Source organism: Gadus morhua, chromosome 6 (assembly GCF_902167405.1).
Source record: "Gadus morhua chromosome 6, gadMor3.0, whole genome shotgun sequence".
Classification (NCBI taxonomy): domain Eukaryota; kingdom Metazoa; phylum Chordata; class Actinopteri; order Gadiformes; family Gadidae; genus Gadus; species Gadus morhua.
Genome location: NC_044053.1, coordinates 5,439,567 through 5,458,214, shown reverse-complemented (window position 1 = coordinate 5,458,214; position 18,648 = coordinate 5,439,567). Strand labels below are relative to the sequence as shown.

At 45.1% G+C, this 18,648-nt stretch overlaps 2 protein-coding genes across 5 annotated transcripts; one reads left to right on the top strand and one right to left on the bottom strand.

Moving 5' to 3' along the window:
• Nucleotides 1-147: 147 nt before the first annotated feature.
• On the bottom strand, nucleotides 148-4,715 carry etfb (electron transfer flavoprotein subunit beta). The gene is made up of 7 exons (XM_030358392.1): nucleotides 4,470-4,715; nucleotides 3,431-3,589; nucleotides 2,446-2,604; nucleotides 2,120-2,182; nucleotides 1,498-1,656; nucleotides 877-1,062; nucleotides 148-537 (listed from the first exon to the last, which is right to left on the bottom strand). Exons 1-6 carry the CDS (start codon nucleotides 4,521-4,523, stop codon nucleotides 892-894), a joined length of 765 nt encoding a protein of 254 aa, XP_030214252.1. The 5' UTR covers nucleotides 4,524-4,715; the 3' UTR covers nucleotides 148-537; nucleotides 877-891.
• A 602-nt stretch (nucleotides 4,716-5,317) lies between these two features.
• Nucleotides 5,318-15,073, top strand: usf2l (upstream transcription factor 2, c-fos interacting-like). 4 transcript variants are annotated; one of them, XM_030358388.1, is made up of 11 exons: nucleotides 5,318-5,528; nucleotides 5,975-6,021; nucleotides 6,122-6,192; nucleotides 7,390-7,491; nucleotides 7,574-7,688; nucleotides 7,791-7,869; nucleotides 9,505-9,537; nucleotides 10,911-10,969; nucleotides 12,277-12,371; nucleotides 12,450-12,578; nucleotides 13,511-13,806. In XM_030358388.1, the coding sequence occupies exons 1-11, from the start codon at nucleotides 5,494-5,496 to the stop codon at nucleotides 13,631-13,633; spliced, it is 888 nt and encodes a 295-aa protein (XP_030214248.1). In that variant the 5' UTR covers nucleotides 5,318-5,493; the 3' UTR covers nucleotides 13,634-13,806. The 4 variants fall into 4 exon arrangements, 3 of the variants coding, with proteins under 3 accessions (XP_030214248.1, XP_030214251.1, XP_030214249.1); XR_003977075.1 differs by lacking the exon at nucleotides 13,511-13,806 and adding an exon at nucleotides 13,026-13,194 and having other exon boundaries at nucleotides 5,319-5,528; nucleotides 12,450-12,914; XM_030358391.1 differs by lacking the exon at nucleotides 13,511-13,806 and adding an exon at nucleotides 13,813-15,073 and having other exon boundaries at nucleotides 5,319-5,528.
• The last annotated feature ends 3,575 nt before the right edge of the window (nucleotides 15,074-18,648 follow it).

The window sequence follows — 18,648 nt, the reverse complement described above, 5'->3', positions numbered from 1 at the left end:
ATGACGTCTCTTGTTGACTGTAAATTGTATGTGTAGCTTTGAACCAAGTCAGCAGATATCCGAAATTGGATTTTATAACGGCAAGGAAAGAGAGAACTGTAGGGTTTATGTGTTTAAAATGCTCAAATGAAAAAGACAGTGGCCGGGATAAGAACACCGTAGTTTTTATTGTCATCGTAGAGGTCTGTACAATCTATGTGGAGTTGAGGCGCTTGCGGTAAAGAGAATTTCATGTTTAGTTGTACCGAGTGGCAGGACCGGGCTAACAACCCATAGGTGTCCGTTTGGACCCATATTTACATTTACAGCATGAACACAGCGTGCTGTCAGCAGGTTACAGGGGAGGTGTTAGTCTGGGCTGCGCTAGAGTAACAACAGGAGATGAGTCTTTGAAAGGGGACAGAGGAGGAGTCCAGCGGAGGAGTTGGACCGCTGCCGTTCTCCAGCTGATCCAGCAGGGGGCGCCAAAGGCGAGTGTATCCGCCTGCAGAGCAACAGGAGCCCGGCAATGCTACTCCACCGGACCCTTCAGGTGCCCTGAAAACACAACACAGGCAACAGTACGTGCGTTACCATTAACGGCAAGTATTGAGGACAGATCACAACAATACATAATTTATTCATCTAGCTCTTTTAATTTTTTGAAAATTGCTTTTATCCAAAGCGACTTGTAGGCGAGGTGGAGGACGACCAAAAGCACACAACAGTTTAAGTAGCTACTAGGAAAGTGATAGCGCTGCACAAACTAGTTGCTAAACATGCACTGGACAGAGTGCAGAGCAGCTCTAGGAGTCAGAAATACAAGGTTAGCATTTACATCGCCGAACACAACAGAAGTATTTCTCAAAGACAGGTGTAGTCCCGTCTGCTACTCACGTTCCCAGGGGGTCCCTAGATCCTTCCCGCCTCTTTCAGTTTCCCCACGAGGTCGTCCACCGATTCCACCTTGACCCCCGCCTCTCTCTGGGGGGGTTCATCCACCCTCAGCACCTGCAGCTTCGACGCCAGCTCCACCCCAAGGTCCGCCGGCTTGACGTTGGCGATCTTCTTCTTCTTTGCTTTCTACAAAGAGGAAACATACAGACTTAGGCCCAATCCCATTTCTACCCCTTACCCCTTCCCCTTACCCCTCCCCCTTGTTTTGAAGGGGTAAGGGGAAGGGGTAAGGGTAAGGGTAAGGGGTAAGGGGAAGGGGCCCAATCCCATTTCTTCCCATTTCTACCCCTTTCCCCTTCCCCTTACCCCTTCAAAACAAGGGGGAGGGGTAAGGGTAAGGGGTAAGGGGTAGAAATGGGATTGGGCCTTAATATATCTCAAGTTTAATGATATCTAGTCTCACAAATCGGACGTCTGTTATTAATGGCAGTTGTGCCGAACTCTGGATAAACCGGGGCGTTTCACTGTCTCTCGTTTGTTTTGATCCATCTCTAACATCATCCCAGAACCTAAACATCTGTAACCAACTCAATATGTGAACCCGAGGGCGCGGGTCAGTACCATGATGTTGGGCAGGGTGGCGTAGCGTGGCGTGTTGAGGCGGAGGTCCGCCGTCAACACGGCAGGAGTATTGATCTTGATGGTCTCCAGACCGCCATCAATCTCCCGGACCACCTTCACGTGCCCCGCCTCCAAGGTCACCTCCGACGCAAAGGTACCCTGCACGCAGACAGACAGATTGGCAGGAGAAGAGAGACAGGGCGACACCCAGAAAGAGAGAAGGGCAGGCAGACATACAGGAAGAGACAGACAGACGGACGGATAAGCTGAAGCATGATGGTTAAATTATCATCCGTGGGTCAAACTTTAACTGCACAGCAATTCAACTATAATGACACAATTGCAGGATGTGTTTAATGGAAATATGTTTCCAGTCCTTGGTGTTCAAGGAATAAACATAAACGGATAAGCAACCCCCCCTGCTGGCCCAGCCGTGACATTACTCCGATCAGGGTTAGAATTTGGTAGGGCGAGATGGAGGGGATATATGGGGGTGTATAGGAGGGGAGGAGGGGTGTCACAGTGGACTACAGGTTGGGAGTGGGGGGGGTTATATAGTGGACGACATGAGGAAATGGTAGTGAATATCGTGGTCCTCATGCGGGAGGGGTAGGCTGCTAACCTGCGGCCAGTCCAGTAGGGCTGCTGTCATCTGTCCGGTCTGGTTACAGTCACCATCGATCGCCTGTAGAGAGAAACTAAATATTAAAAAACGTATTTAAACTGTTTTAATACACACATCAAAGATGGGCACCATAAGACATGAAGGTTAGCATGTTGACTATGATAGCATTCATACTAGTGGAATCTAGAGTATTGATACTAGATTACTCATACTCCAGTATTCATTGTAGAGTAATGACACTGGAGTATTCACACTAGATCACTTATACTAGAGTCTTCCCACTAGGGTTTATACACACTGCAGTAACTCGCCAATAGTCTGACCTGTTTTCCGAGGATGATGAGCTGAGCTTCCTCCTTCTTGGCGAGAGCGGCCAAGATCTTTGACACCTGCAGGGGTCCCAGGGATTCGTATTCCTTGGCAGACACCTCTACATGGATGCCCCGGTCAGCACCCATGGCTAGCGCTGTGCGGATCGTCTCCTGGTGGAACACAGCGGGTATTAGCATAGCCAGAACAGAGTCGGGGACAGCACAGCTAGCACAATGCATTTGTTAGCACAGCTAGCAAAGTACAAGGGTCAGCATAGTTAGCGGTACAGGAGTTGTATGTAGAGGTTTAGCAGACTGTTTTATCCAAAGAGGCTGAGAACAATCAATGCATACAATCAGAGTCCTACTAGCTACAAAATAAAAGTTATGGTGCTGCACAACCATGCATCACGCTTTGCATTTAGCTAATTTATTGCTTCATACGAGTGAAAAATGCCTCATACAAGTGAGGGCTGACAGCTTTTTTTACTTGAACGGCTTGTACCTAGTTTGTGTGATCAAAAGTTAAACCTCAACCTGAATCCGGTGTAAAAGGTATTAACAGAAACATTTAATCCACAGTGCACAGGAGAATACTTTAAAAAGAGTTAACACTAACTTCTCCCTTTTCTATGTCGTGTACGGGTGCTACGACTACGGTGAGAAAACTGTGTTGTCCACTGCTAAAGACAGCCTTCTGGTGGCTCATTAGCATGCAATGCTGAATAACCAAAACAAATGACTCAATAAACAGCCGCCACATTAAAAGCGTGACACTAACCTGTCTTAAGTGACTGAACAGGATATAAAAAAACAAAATCTGAGCATAAAAATGTTTCCATCCAGCAAACGATATTCAAAGACAGATTCAACAGATTCAACCATTTTACTATTAAACAATAACTCAAACCAATCTGCGATATACTGTGCCATCACCATTTCCCTATGAACTAAATAAATATATGTTGTTGTTCAACCCCAGCCTCCCAGGACGTACCTGGACCTGCTGTGGGCCACAGCTGACCGCCACCACCTCCTTGATCAGCTTCTTCTCCTTCATCTTGACCGCCTCTTCCACCGCGATCTCACAGAAGGGGTTCATGGAGTGCTTCACTCCCTCTGTAACCACCCCGCTGTGGTCTGGCTTGACCCGGATCTGAAACAGAACAACAGTCACTCTGCAATCTGCAAGATTTCTTCCTTGTTGATTAAAGACCTTATTTTCTTGCCATTTCTTTATTGGGGGGGGGGGGGGGGGGGGGGGGTTGTCATAAAGGTATGGACTGTGTGAAACCCTTTGAGACTGTAACTATGATTAAGGCAAGGCTATGCCAATTAAATGTACTTGACTTGAAATAAGTATTTATCTGATGGACCAGAGCAGCACTTCTTGAACCTTGGACACACACACACACACACACACACACACACACACACACACACACACACACACACACACACACACACACACACACACACACACACACACACACACACACACACACACACACACCTCAAAGATTTGAACTGACAGGTAAGAGGTGAGGCTGAACAGCTGCCATCAAATAAACATTGAGTAACGACCAAAGTACAGGAGTTGTAACTCAGTTTACTAATCCCTATACTGACATATAACAACTAAATTAAGATACGTTTTCTTCAGACCCAACTGAAGTGGTTAACTCAAGGAAGCAAATACACGTCCTTTTAACTATCTGACAGTCACAGAGTGAAAATCAGCGATCAGTGGTTTGTTACCAATGATTAGGTTGTTACTAAACACACACACACACACACACACACACACACACACACACACACACACACACACACACACACACACACACACACACACACACACACACACACACACACACACACACACACAGAGAGACACACACACACTCACACACACACACACACACACACACACACACACACACACACACACACACACACACACACACACACACACACACAGACACAGACACACACACCGACTAGGTTTATTTGATTAATTTCATTATTTTCTCTACCTTGACGGCATAATCGATGACCCTCTTGACTCCAACCAGAACTCGGCCAGACATGTCTATAGACTTCGGTGTAGCAGCTAGCAAGGTTAGCTCATCGGTCACCGCTGGCAAGTCGGAAATATTAGAAGGTCCTCCTCTCGCCTCAACCAATGGGAGTTGAGCAAAATGGGGGAAAAAAACATTCGCGTTCCTCTCACAGCCAATGACATCTGTGTGGTGCTCTTCTCATCTCTGTTGGAAACAAGTTCGACCAGAAGAAAGGTTCCGCACAATGTGGGGTAAAGTTCATTATCTTCTGGGGTTCATTCACATTGGAAGGTTTGCCCTGTAGTGGTAGAAATGAGTTATTGATTGACTGTAATACACAAAATGATTTATTAAAGGTGTTTTAATGTATATATTTTGGCAATTCTACACCTAGATTGACATATTTGATTGATTTGTCCTGTTTGCTTGACATTTATGATCTATGTTATTTAGTATAAACTTGAGACGGGGATTTTTATATAAGTGGTAATTATTGAATATTCATTCAAAAATATAGAACTTACGAAATTTGTCCGAGATGGGCTTTATCTAATACGTAATCAGTACTCGAGTTTCTTTATTATAAATTATAAATAAATAGATAGAATGAATAGAAGCTGCTATGTGGATTCAACATATATATGATATATATTTATGACTAGCAGTGAACATTAAAATAATGTAAAATATTTTATATTTATTTGTTGCTTAATGTGCTTATAACACCTCAACAGAGTGTTAAATCTGACCAGACTACCTACTGACGAAATGGTCATATTTATAGACGGACAAAGAAGAGCGCCTCTACAGAAGTGCCCCTTTAGCGCCCCCTTCCTCCATCAGCGCCTCTGTCTTCATATCCAGCCGACCCTCCTCACGTGTCCTGGGCTCTCTCTCTCGCTCCCTCTCTCTCTCTCACATGACCGAGTGTTTGTTCCCGTGATCACGACTTCCATCCCCGTCGAGGAACCGAATATCACTTTCTCCTCCAACCCTGATGGATATACAGGAACACAGTCTGGACACCGAAAGGTAAACTCAATGTTAGCCACGGCGGCTAATTAACATGCTAAGCTAACGTTACACACTAGGCCCGCTTTGAAAACACTTACAATACAAAATGATTACTACTTGTTTTGATCACTTTCTCATGCTATGGAAATAGAAAGTAACTTTAACCTAGAAGTATTTAAGCCAGAGGAGATAAATTCGGATTCAGTATGCAACATAAAGTTTGTTTCGAACAGTAGAAGCATAGAAAAGGTCACGACTTTTTTTTTTCCCGATTCACGGACATAGAATGAGACCGTATGAGCAAATGTAATGAAATATATTAATAACAACCGGTTGATATCACTGGTAACACTTTTTATTATTATTATTATTATTATTATTATTATTATTATTATTATTATTATTATTAAGTGTTAAGTGTTGTACATCTAATATTCCTACTAATCGATACTTCCAACCCGCAGCAGCCAATCAAAACAAGAAGAAGAGGAGGGTGTGGGCATATCTGGAGGTAATTGAGTCCTACTTCATTCCATAGTCCACATGTCACTTACAGTTTCCTTGTTACCAAGTTAAACGCGGGTGTGTGTATTGTGTGTTCGGCGGTGCAGTGGGAGAGGAGCAGACGGCTGCGTTTGTCGACCACAACATCCAGTACCAGTTCCGCCCCGAAGGCTCGCAGGTAGTTAGTTATCTTTTTATATGACTATCAATATAAAGAAACACATGTTTGTGTGTAGTTTGATTATGTCCTTGAGGAAGAGTTGTCAGTCGAACTCCTCTGTGTCAACGCACATCATGTAGTTTTAACATGTATAGTCACTATAGTGGGTATCGGCTATGGTGTTGACATTTACTTCTTGCCTCTACATTTCTGCCACTCATGACTACTCATCTACTCTTATTGTGTAGACGTATTATATATGCTATACATATGTTGTATTATTAGGCTTATGTGAAACACACGCACACTACACACACTACTTTTTGAAAACAAACGAAAAGAACATCTGTCTCAACATGATTGGTGAGTGTACAACAGGAGTTTTAAGGATGCGTTAACTTGATGGAAGGTTTGAGGTAATTGATGCAGCGATGTGGGTCATGTGATCTCAGGCTTGTTCGGGATTGGCTGGCGGCCGGCATCACATGTCAGTCATGCGGCTGGAGGGGAGGGGGGGGGATCACATGATCAATTGGCTACAGTAGACATTAGTTGGAGCCAAAAGCCACCAGTGTTCTGATTGGTTGAGGCTGTGTGATACCGTCGAGGAGATAGAGGATGCCATAATAGTGGCTATGACCCCAAGAACTTACAAAAACACATAGTGGCTCTACTACATTACCTTACATTTGTCTATCTTATGCTTGTCTCCAAGGCGACCTACAATTTGTGCATTCAACCATGAGGATACAACCCAGAAATTGCAATAATGATGCAAGCACATCAAATAAACAAAATGCTCCCCACCGATGTTTCTATTCAACTGGATCTCTATCTTACCTGCTGTTCCAATAGTAAAATGCTCAAACAAGAAAGCCTTAATCGGCTGTTGAATCATGTTTGGCAGCGACGATACGTCAGCTACGTCAGTTCGGCCTAACAGGATATGTAATCGAGCAGTTCTTCAATTACGTCATGATGCCGTTATATATGACGCCGCACCACGTCATGGCTACGAAGTCTGAGGGAAGTGATTGGTCGTCGACGGTCGACGTTGCCGTCACCGTCACGACGCTGAAGCAGCTCAGTGGTCCACACCAGTCCTACATCCCCTGGCTCCTTTCTCGTGATACCGCTGTTGCTCAAGGGATCAAAGGAACAGCTTTGGCGTCCGGCCCTGCTCTTAGTAACCGTCTTATCCGTCCCCTTGGTCAGGTGACCTATCGCGTCGTCGCGGTAGCGGAGCCACAGCCGGAGACGAGGGACAACACGGCGGTGAGCGTCGTTTCCACGGCAACCTTCGCCGGGGCTCCCCAGGTACGTCCCGTGTCCCGCGCTCTCGTTTAGTCTCACTCGCTCACTCACTCACTCACTCAGCGTGGTATCGCCCCTCCTCCAGAACACCTTCAGCGATGTCAGCCCAGTTGGTGGGGAGGCGCGCTTCACGTATTTTCCCGCCGCGGCAGTGAGCGATGTCCACGCGACCTCCGACCCCTCGCTGACGCCGGCCGGAGGTGAAGTCCCTCGCTCTCTGTCCCCAGGTTCACGCGTTTACGAGGCATTGTGTGTCCCCCCCGCTCTCTGCTCTAACTCACTGTCTCTCGCCCTCGCTCCAGGTCAGTTCTATGTGATGATGAGTCCGTCTGATGTCATCCCCGCTGCCGGCAGGAACCTAACGTCTCACGCGTACTCTCCGTGAGTGCTTCTATGATACTGCTATACTATTGCTAATGCTGGTCTAGTACTGTCGTACTAGTGATAATACGTCTGACACGTTCTCCCTGCGAGTAATACTACTGCTAATACTAAGCTTAGACATATTCCACATTCTTTTGTACTAATAATACTACTGCTACCAACTTCACATTCTCCCTGTGAGAATGTGAATCCCCTAGCGCAGTCACCCGTAGCATTATACTACTACTTCTATAATGCTATGGGGGACTGCTCTAGGGGAACCCCTCTGTCTTTAGGACCCTGGGATGAAGGCGGCGTTAGTGATGAATAAACACCACCTCAGCCCTGTAATTCTCCTGCTCTTCCTCGTCGTCATCATCCTCGCTAGAGTCACATGATGCCAATTACCACAGCTAACAAATCAACTGAGAAGCCAGTGACATTCCTCGAGGCATAAGGTCTAGAATATTAGGGTATGTCTGAAGCCCGGTCAGTAATGTTAATAACGTTCCTCAAGCCTCATTGTCAGTGAGGCTCATTGTTTTTTGTTGGTCCCTCCAATATGAGCAAATTTCGTTCTCAGCAATTAAATTAACTCTGAGCTCGTAAAAGAAGTTAGCCAAAGCGTCTTACAATATTGGAGCGAAGCATTCTGAGCATGGGTGGGCGCGCTGGGAATATACACCTAACCCTGGGAGTGAATTCTGTCTCAGTGTTTACAGAGTGATCTTCTATCCTTCTCATTTTAACATGTTTGTTATTTATTAACCTTCTATTTACAGCTTTTTAAATGTATTACATTAACGATGAGCATGATTTAAGTGATCTGCTGAGATATCTGTAAATTGGAGCGTGCATTTCTTACCCAGACTCAGACGACGAGTTGTTTAGGATTCGTCATCGTGCGTCCAGAAGGGGCGTTCGCTGGGGTAGTGTTCGCTCTCTGTCAGCCGCTTCCCTCGATGTGCCGGGTTATATCTACCTCGCTACAGTTCATGTGAGGGGAATAAACTTTTAATGGCGTTCCAATGAATGTGCTCCGAAAAGTCTTGTTCAAAACAAGTGCCAGTAACTAACCACACAACAAGATTGCATTTTGTCTACAAAAAACACAATAGTGCGAAACATAATTTCGCACTATTTTCGGCTTTGTGATTATTATTATTATTATCTGTGATGTGCCGCCGCTGATAATATAAGCAATTATCTTATCAGCTGCTCCTGGCTGAGTAGTCTACGTGGAGGTTAACCTGTCAGCTACGCATCACAGGTAGCCCATTGGAAATCTTTGGAAAGTAATTTAAAGTGAATTCCCTTAAATTGAGCAGGAGCTAAGCTTTTGTAACTGGAAGTCAATAAAAGTGTCCCGACAGAAAGCAAATGCTAACCCAGCAAACTCCCCTTTTTTAGAAGAACAAAGATGAATCTGTAGTTAAACAACTTGCCTCATAAGACAGGCGTGTCCATTTTTAGTGATATAAATATATATATTATACATTGATGCATGTATAGTTGTATCTCATGTTGTAATGCAGTGTTATTGATCTTTGAGTAATTTAAATTATATTTACAGAAATTGATAGTTGATATTTGAGTAATACCAATTTGTTTTGCAAGTAACCTAAATTATATTTTGATTAATAACATTTTCAGAGAAGACGGCGCTGATCTACATGATGCAGCCTGGTGAGGACAAAAATTATTAATTATTAAATCATCTGCATATACCTGACAAACCAACCAATCAGATTAGAGCTCTGTTGCTGACTAAGTTTAAGCAATGAAGGACGGCATTAAGCTAACGGGTGGTGCTAGCATCAAGCTACAGGAAGGTGTTGGCATCACCTCCAAGGAAAGTGTTTGCATTTTGATATGGAGGTTTTGGTGATGAATGAGAATCAAAGATGCTTGCTAAAAGCTCCTTTTTAACAACAGTGTCCTTAATGTGTTATTGCAGCAGATATATCAGCTGTTGACATTCTGCAGTTGCAGTCGTTCCACCTCAATAAATGTACATCATTTGGGCACCGGGCCTGACCACATAATTCTCTTCCGGGCATGTGGGTGAATCTGTAATTCACTAAGGCACAAATATGCCCAAAAAGTATTTCCATGTCAGAGATGTGGCTGAACAGGCCAGGCCAGGCTGGCGTAGCCGAGATGATTTGTGTGGAGGCTTTTTGTGTGCTTAAACAGAGATGTATTTGTAGTGCGCCGTCTTGGCTGAGCGTGCCGGAGAATCCATTATCTGCTGGAAACGCCATTAGATGCATAAAGAAACAGTAAGGTTGCTATCTCCTGGAAGATGGCAACAGGAAGTACAAATATGTACAACCCCTGTTGAATTATTACCGTTCCTTTCCGAGGCTGAAATATGTCCCCTCTTCTGTAGCCAGAATGGGACTTACAGATGGGTGTGAGACCTGAGGTGAACTCCTCTACATGTGTTAACTTGTAATATCATTGGACCTCTACTTTGTTTCTTTGAGTGTCTGGACATGAAGTTGAGTTTGCCTTAACCTCCAATTTTGGTTTCTTCTATAGTTCAATTAAACATTTAATGTTGCTACTACATTTCTGTGATTAAGATATCACTATAGTAGTATTTAATTGGCACTACAATAGATACTTCTTTAGTGTGTAAAGGATACTACATAAGATACCAATACACTGTGTTACCTGTTCAGTGGTGATTATTTGCCATGATGCACTTCTTCTACCAGGACATTAACACCAGACCGCAACCTTAACCAGACCCTGAGGCTAACCTAACCCGTTATCTAGCTAAACTAAACCAATACCTAACCTTAACCATAACCTATGCATCATAGGGGACCTGTATTTAGTTTCACCTTATTCTGCAGGGCTACTATGAATATTCAGAACTGTCGTTATAAACATTCATATGCTCACGTAATTTAATGACGGAGTTGTAGTTGTATGGCCAATCCAATTTCTACCCCTTCCCCTTACCCCTCCCTCTTGTTTTGAAGGGGGAAGGGGAGGGGGAAGGGGTAGAAATGGGATTGGGCCTTAATGTGCTTCCTTCCTGGTCGTAGGAAGATGGAGGGGGCGCGGACCCCGCGTGACCAGAAGAGGAGAGCGCAACATAACGAAGGTTCGTGATTGGTGCTCTAGATCAGTGGTTTTCCAACTGGGTCACCGACCACAAGCGGGTCGCCGAAGGGGACCAAGTGTCACGGCCCCCCCAAACGCGGCGAGTTCGTCCAGCAATCAGTTGCGCACCTGTGACATTTTTGAAGTTCCACCTGCAGAGTCCTCGGACTAACATCCACGGCATCGCTATGACAAACGGGCGTCGATAAAACTCACCGCCGTTCGTGGAGTGCCTGTACCATTCAGGGAGGGCACATCAAGGCAGCTATAAATGACGCTTGAAGCTCCAGAGCTACACAACAGCTTGTCTTGTAAATATTCACCAGGCGATTTCACTTCCCTCCCATCTGGAAGGATTAGGTGTTCTCTGGACGGCCACCAGAGGTTGCTGTGGAGCTGTCTGGAGTTTACTCAAGCTAATGAAAACAGGCTGGGGGGGTTTAACGTGTGGAGTTTAACGAAAGACTTTTGATTTAGATTAAAACTTACCAGCTGGTGTTTATGACAACATACATGGTGTATCTTTTCTAGATTAAATTCGGCATGTGGCCCTTCTGACGAGAATTAGTTACACGTTTCTATTAACGTTCAATAAACTGTAGGGGTGGGAAAAATAATCGATTCTTTGATGCATCGCGATTCTCGCTAGAACGATTCTGACTCGATGCAAATAAATGAATAATCAGAATTAATTTTATTTATTTTTTGGCCTGCTGCAACATTCTGTTCGCCAGATAGGGATAATTTTTGTAATTTTAAAATTATTGAATTTATCTTAAGTGTGTATTGGCGAATCTGATTTGTCTTGACACGATTGCGATTTCAGCCTATGCATAGCATGCGCGCAAACTCACAGCCAGACACAAGAACTCCTTCTAAATCAAGAGCAGCTTTTCCTTTATTGACATGGAAAAGAAAGATTAGAAATAAAATAAAACTGAAACCTATTTTTTGCATGCTTCCATATTGTGTTATAATGCAAGCTGCATTGATTATTGCATTGTTTATAGAAAGTCATATTTGTGACGCTTTCTCTCTTATGAAATATTAGATAAGTTAATTCATCTGTTGATGTCTTTAATGATCATCATAAAAGTAGGAATCGATTAGCAAACTCTTGAGTAGCAAACTCAGATGTATATATATATTTCTGAAAATCAGGCATGGAAATGTAAATAAAAAAAATTGTTGCATCGATAATCGCTTCAGAATCGAATCTTTGACCTCATAATCGGAATCGAATCGTGAGGTGCCATGAGATTCCCACCCCTAAATAAAAGGTTAAATCGGCGTGTGCTTGTGTTGTAGTGGAGCGGCGGCGCAGAGACAAGATCAACAACTGGATCGTCAGCTTGTCCCAGATCATCCCCGACTGCACGCTGGACAGCACCAAGACCGGCGCGGTGAGACCACACCCCTGCCCAGCCATGGTCGACTTCCTGCGCGGTTCCCCGCTCTGACCCCTGACTTCCTGTTTTCAGAGTAAAGGCGGTATCCTCTCCAAGGCGTGCGACTACATCACGGACCTGCGGAAGAAGAACCAGCAGCTGGCGCAGGACCTGAAGGAGATGGAGCGCATCCAGACGGACAACCAGCTCTACAGACAGCAGGTAGCATGGAGCTAGCAGCTAGCACGACAGACAGCAGGTAGCATGGAGCTAGCAGCTAGCACGACAGACAGCAGGTGGCATGGAGCTAGCAGCTAGCACGACAGACAGCAGGTGGCATGGAGCTAGCAGCTAGCAAGACAGACAGCAGGTAGGATGGAGCCAGCAGCTAGCAGCTAGCACAACAGACAGCAGGTGGCATGGAGCTAGCAGCTAGCATGACAGACAGTAGGTAGCATGGAGCTAGCAGCTAGCACGACAGACAGAAGGTGGCATGGAGCTAGCAGCTAGCACGACAGACAGAAGGTGGCGTGGAGCAGCTAGCACGACAGACAGAAGGTGACATGGAGCTAGCAGTTAGTACAACAGACAGCAGGTGGCATGGAGCTAGCAGCTAGCATGACAGATAGCGGGTGGCATGGAGCTAGCAGCTAGCGCGACAGACAGAAGGTGACATGGAGCTAGCAGTTAGTACAACAGACAGCAGGTGGCATGGAGCTAGCAGCTAGCATGACAGATAGCGGGTGGCATGGAGCTAGCAGCTAGCGCGACAGACAGAAGGTGACATGGAGCTAGCAGCTAGCGCGACAGACAGAAGGTGGCATGGAGCTAGCAGCTAGCATTACAGACAGTAGGTAGCATGGAGTTAGCAGCTAACATGACAGACAGCGGGTGGCATGGAGCTAGCAGCTAGCACGACAGACAGAAGGTGGCATGCTAGGCTAGCCATCAGCATGACCGACGGCAAGTATTACTGGCGTGACGGGCGGCCGCTCGCTAAACACATCTCCCCTCTTACCGTCCCCTTCCCCCGAGAGTTTCATACATCTACAAACATAAAACAAAACATTAGTTCTAAGACGACACTTCGTAATAAGTTGATGGGTCCTTCTGCAAAGACCTTTTTCAAATATGACAGTTAAGTGTTTTCCCAGAGCGAGCTGCCAAGCCACATTTCATCACCTGTCGGCGGATGGCGAGGATTAGGCGCTCTCCGAGTCTGTGGTTCCCGGTCCCATCAGCAGAAGGAGCAGCTCCCTCCGTCTGGGTCCTCGTAACTCCTGGAGGAGCGAGGAGGACCAACGCGTTTCAGCCGTGCAACCCGTTAGCCTAGCAGTGCTGCGCCGTGTAGCTCAATGAAGAGAGAAGCGGGGCGCTGACGTAGCATCGTCATAGCGCAGCCCCTTGATGACTCGCCGCCAGGTGAGCTAGCTGTGTTGTGCTCTGTGTCGTGCAGGTCGAGGAGCTGAGGGGTGAGAACGCCCTGCTCCGGGCCCAGCTGCAACACAACGGCATCCAGATCGAGGGCGACACGCCCCCGCAGTGAGGCCCCGCCCGCCCTGACATCACCGTGACAACGAGGCCAGCAGCAGCAGCAGCAGCAGAGCCTGAGGCGACAGGCTGCCACACCAGACTATGAGGAACGGCGCTCTCCTCGTCCTCAACTCAACCAGACTCCGCCAGCCGGTCTCCGCAGCCGGGCTCCTGGTCCCCACCCTGCCGGCTCGCCCTCCCCCACCTCGAACCCTTTCCCTCCTACGACTCCTGGAGGAGCAGAAGCAGGATGTGGAGGAGGGGATCAACTCCACAACCCCCCCCCCCCCCCCCCCCCCCCATCACCTCTTCCCCCTCCCCCTCCCTTCTACTCTTCCACCCTCTCCCATCCCTCAGCTCCTCCTCCCCACCCCCTCTTCACTCCTCCTCCGCCCCCCCGACACCAGAGCATCTCTGCCGATATCACCGTGGACTCATGGACTTGTGGTGTGTTACTAAGTATGTTTTATTTGTTTTTTATTATATAATGTTTTATTTTTTACCTCCATATTATCAATTTCCTTCAGGTTTATTTTCAGCTTTTCTTGGTTTAATTTATTAGTCGCTTGTTGGCACAGTAGCAGCTGGAGAAGCTGTTAGTGTATCAGAACGCTGTTTCGTGGCCACAGCTAATGTCTAGATAGAGCTACATGCTAACACTGCTAAAGGCTAACGCTCTTGTAACATCGGGTTGAGGAGCCTCACACACCTGCTGTAAACACACTGATCAATAACTGATTAACTCTATGCTGGCCTTTGGTTCTAAAGCTAACGTAACGTGTAGACCCCCCCCCCTCCCTAAATTCGTTAGGATTACTGGACTTTGGGGCTCAGAACCCGGTCGGCACAACACCGTGCGTGTTCCAAGCTCTGCAGGATGAAGGGGGTTAGAACAGAGAAGTGCAAGGTCATGGAAGCCTGCTCCCAAGGTCGCAGATGTTAACAGAGTGAGGGAGGGAACTAAATAAAGGTGAGCTTTTGTTCTTACAACTGAAGGGAACAAATCCCAGCTGTTGGCTCTATTTTAGTCTCGCAATACTTCAAATACTTCAAGTGCTACCGAGCGACCCCCCTGGGGAATGGTGGTGCTCAAACACTTTCTGCCCCAGCACGGAGGAGAAGGAGATGAGGAGAAATCTCATCCGCCAAGGTACAAAATAAAGAAATATTTTCTGAGTGTGGAATCTTTGAAATGTCTCTTGCCGGCAAGGTACACAGTAAACATAATTGGTTTTCCCAACTGGTAGGCAAATATTGTGTGTTTGATGATGGCTCTGAACACGGCAAACTTGTTTGTCGTCGGGCGGGGTGCGAGGTCACTTATGGAGCGTGGTTCATCTGTATTCAGAGGATACGTCTGGGTGTACTGTACCGGCTAATCCACACAGACCTCGGGTTTGTAGCCACAACCCGAAGGTATCCTACCCTCTAGGGTATTCAGGAAGCTCTGGTGGTTTGCTCGTCCAGTGATTACGCGTGGCTACCCAAACGAAGCTGGAGATAGATTTGTCTTGGGATGTTATTTCATTTGATTCCAAACATTGTATGAATGTGTTTCTGGGATCAGCGCTCCCAACCTATTTACAAGTAATTTCAAGGCCAGCTTTTTACAGTATAATTATAATATAAGAAGAAAATGGGGTTGTTTTTCATTTGTGATAATTAAACTGAATTAAACAAATTAAGTGAATTTTAGGGAATACATACTTTCAACTCCACTCAAATTTCCTTAACTCTTAATTTCTTGAAGCCATGTGGATAAAATCCTACCATTACAAATATTAAATAGATATCATACCAGTCCTTAATTTGGGGTGGCTTAAAGCAGTTTTTTGTTATTGGTTTTCCAGCAGCTACACTCCGTATCGCAGATCCGTATTGGTTTTAATATGGGTAGATGTTGAATGAGATGTCCAAAATAGTTTGTCCCAATTAAAATCAAATCACTTATTCTGTGTAAATCTTAACACCAAAAAGTAGTTGCTTTTGGCCTTGCCAAAAACAAGTGGTAGTGATTGGCTTCCTAGGACGGAGCCACAAGAGCTTGAGTAGGAAGACTAATGAACGGGTGAGAAAAAATATCTACCAAGACTCTTCAGCCAAACACACCATGAGGTGGAGCTTGATACCCTCCATTGAAACTCGCAACCATTTGTTCAGAGCTGCCATTATTTACATTAGATCGATAAATGATCATCCTGAGGTAAGATGATCAAACAACACGACAAAAGCCAGATTCAACTTTGGTTTGAGGCATTGAACTACATGTCATGCTAGTAAAGGAATATAACTAAAAAAATTGTTTTTTCCAATATGAAGAGTAATATCAACCCAAAGTCAAATCTTCCTTTCCGCCCCTTTAACTTAAATATGACTGAGTATGATGATAATTTAATGTCTTCATATTGTACCTTAGACAAAACAGTGACTATTCAATTATTGTATGATACACTAAATCAACCAGACCTAATGCAATGAGAGCTGGGAGAGTCTGCAGTGGCCCTAGGTGTTGGAGGTTCTGGCAGACTTTGTAAGGTCATGAGGCCAATTATCATGAATCAAACTTATTCTGACTGCATCAGGTATGTTCAATTGTAATTATGTTAATTGTGCAACTGTCATGGCAATTCCTTTATGAGATATTGCATCTAGGACAGATCAGACGCGAAGAACATGCAATAGTTGTAGAATCCTTTTTATGTATGCTTATACCGTCTCCTCAGAGTGAGCCATGAACACAGATCCCCCCCCCCCCCCTCCAGAAGTCTGTCCTTACATCACAGGTGGGAAAGGTTAACCTAAAAACGGGTTCACACCAAGCAGAAGTAGCCTATGCATAAGGGCTCTCTGCTTTCTTACGACAAATGCTGAGCCTAATTCCCCCCTCTGTTAAGTTCAAGGCAGGCTAAAGATAACAAGTGAGGTGGCTGGATACCATATCATGAGAAAAAAAACGCTAAAATAAGGAAAAAGAAAAAACACATAGGCCTATGGATTTTCCATTACCCAACACATGTCACCCGCTCTCATTGTTTACATGTCAGTCTGACCAACGTTGATCAAGCAACTAAAAACTTCTCTAAAGGTGAACGACACCTTTGATACATTATCGACCGTCCTGTTGCTTACAGTGAGAGAAAATAATCATGTTTTACAAGGACAGAGACAAGGAAAAAGTATTGTGTGCCTTTGTGTTCACTCTGTAAAGCTTGGCGGAGAAAACGTTGCAGACTTGATTTCAACACGAACACGTCAGTTGGCTTCTCACAGAAAGATGAAGGATTATTTAAGGTGTTGTCCTACAACTATTGCAGAGCTTGATTATGAAAGAAGAAGGAGATTGATTGTCATCATGGCCAATAATAAAACGATTTATAGAGACTAATTCCCTGGATGGATGACCGGCCTATATCTTTGTACCAGCAGACCTACAGAAGAAAGTAGTTAGTGAGTTAGTTAGAGTGAGTTTTGTCCTTTTCTTTTAAATTGATAGACAGCAGGGATGAAAATGCGGGGGGGGGGGGGGGGGGGGGGGTTTGTGAGTATAAGTGAGTATTCGTTATAGTTACTCAGTTCCGAAAGTGTGTGTGTGTGTGTGTGTGAGTGTGTAATAGCAAGTCATTTGTTTGTGTGTGTGTGTGTGTGTGCTAAGGTGACCCCCTGGTATCAGTGAGGGAACGCCAGTGTGGCGCCGGTTGTCCTGCCATGTGTTTGAAGTGTCTGATCTTTGCTCCTCTCGGCCGTCCGGGAGGCAGACTACACCGTCTCTGTCTCTGTTTACCTCTCACTTTAATTATTCATTAAGCAACTGCTATCTTCACGCTGGGCCCTATAACACTATTATAGGCCCATCCAACTTCCACATGAATGCCTAAAATAATACATTAAAATCAGTGCTCTTCTTTTTTTTTTCTTTTTTTTTATACTACACGCACACACACATTCCATAACAAACCCGCAGCTAAACTCAAACACACTACTGCACAATATACTACACCAACACAGTCTCATTCCCTACTCGTCAAATGTGTGACGCATGGCCAAGGATCCCTGGCGTCAATTTCCGACGAAAAATGGGTACCTTTTTCGTCGTTTTTCAACGCGGGGTCCGTCAGATAGACATTCATGTTAATCCCTCACCGTCGGATAATAGACGAAAGGAAATCGATGTTTATCAACGGTGATGCCGTAGCTATTGTCTATTGGTTGTTTTTTACAGATTCACCATTAAACGTGTTTCTAATGCCATTTCTAGCGAGAAATGTACTTTTTCCTTGAATAATCTTCAGTCAGTGAATGTGTATGATCTTTATTAATATTTATTATCTGAATGGGAAATGCAATATTTTAGGACCGATTCACCGTTAAACGTGTTTCTAATAACATTTCTAGCGAGAAATATGCTTTTTACTTGCATAATCTTCAGTCAGTGATTGTGTCTAATCTTTAGTTTCTAGTTATTAGGAAGACTTTATCGGCTCGCTCGCATGTTTCAACGACGTCAGGTTGCTAGGGACGCTGCTTTCGCTAAACTAGCAGCTAGTGTTCCTGCGTTTGTGTTATTAAACCGTTACTTTATGTAACTTTTAATGATATTGTAATAACCACAGGCGAGGTAGTGAGCGAAGTAAGCTTGATAGCAGGTTTATTGGATTCCACAATCGGACAGGCAAGCACAGCTCCACCGGAAAACTACAACCAAAACTCCCGCCCGGAAGGAAACCCCCGGAACCCCCTCTCAGAAGGCCCGCCCCTTCCC

Excerpts from the sequence above, each read along its gene's own strand:
- etfb (XM_030358392.1), bottom strand. The coding sequence starts at position 4,523 with ATGTCTGGCCGAGTTCTGGTTGGAGTCAAGAGGGTCATCGATTATGCC. Across the intron at positions 2,605-3,430 it reads GTGGCCCACAGCAGGTCCAG|GAGACGATCCGCACAGCGCT; the intron begins GTACGTCCTGGG and ends GTGTTCCACCAG. Across the intron at positions 1,657-2,119 it reads CCCTACTGGACTGGCCGCAG|GGTACCTTTGCGTCGGAGGT; the intron begins GTTAGCAGCCTA and ends GTCTGCGTGCAG.
- usf2l (XM_030358388.1), top strand. The coding sequence starts at position 5,494 with ATGGATATACAGGAACACAGTCTGGACACCGAAAG. Across the intron at positions 5,529-5,974 it reads CACAGTCTGGACACCGAAAG|CAGCCAATCAAAACAAGAAG; the intron begins GTAAACTCAATG and ends TCCAACCCGCAG. Across the intron at positions 6,193-7,389 it reads TCCGCCCCGAAGGCTCGCAG|GTGACCTATCGCGTCGTCGC; the intron begins GTAGTTAGTTAT and ends CCCCTTGGTCAG.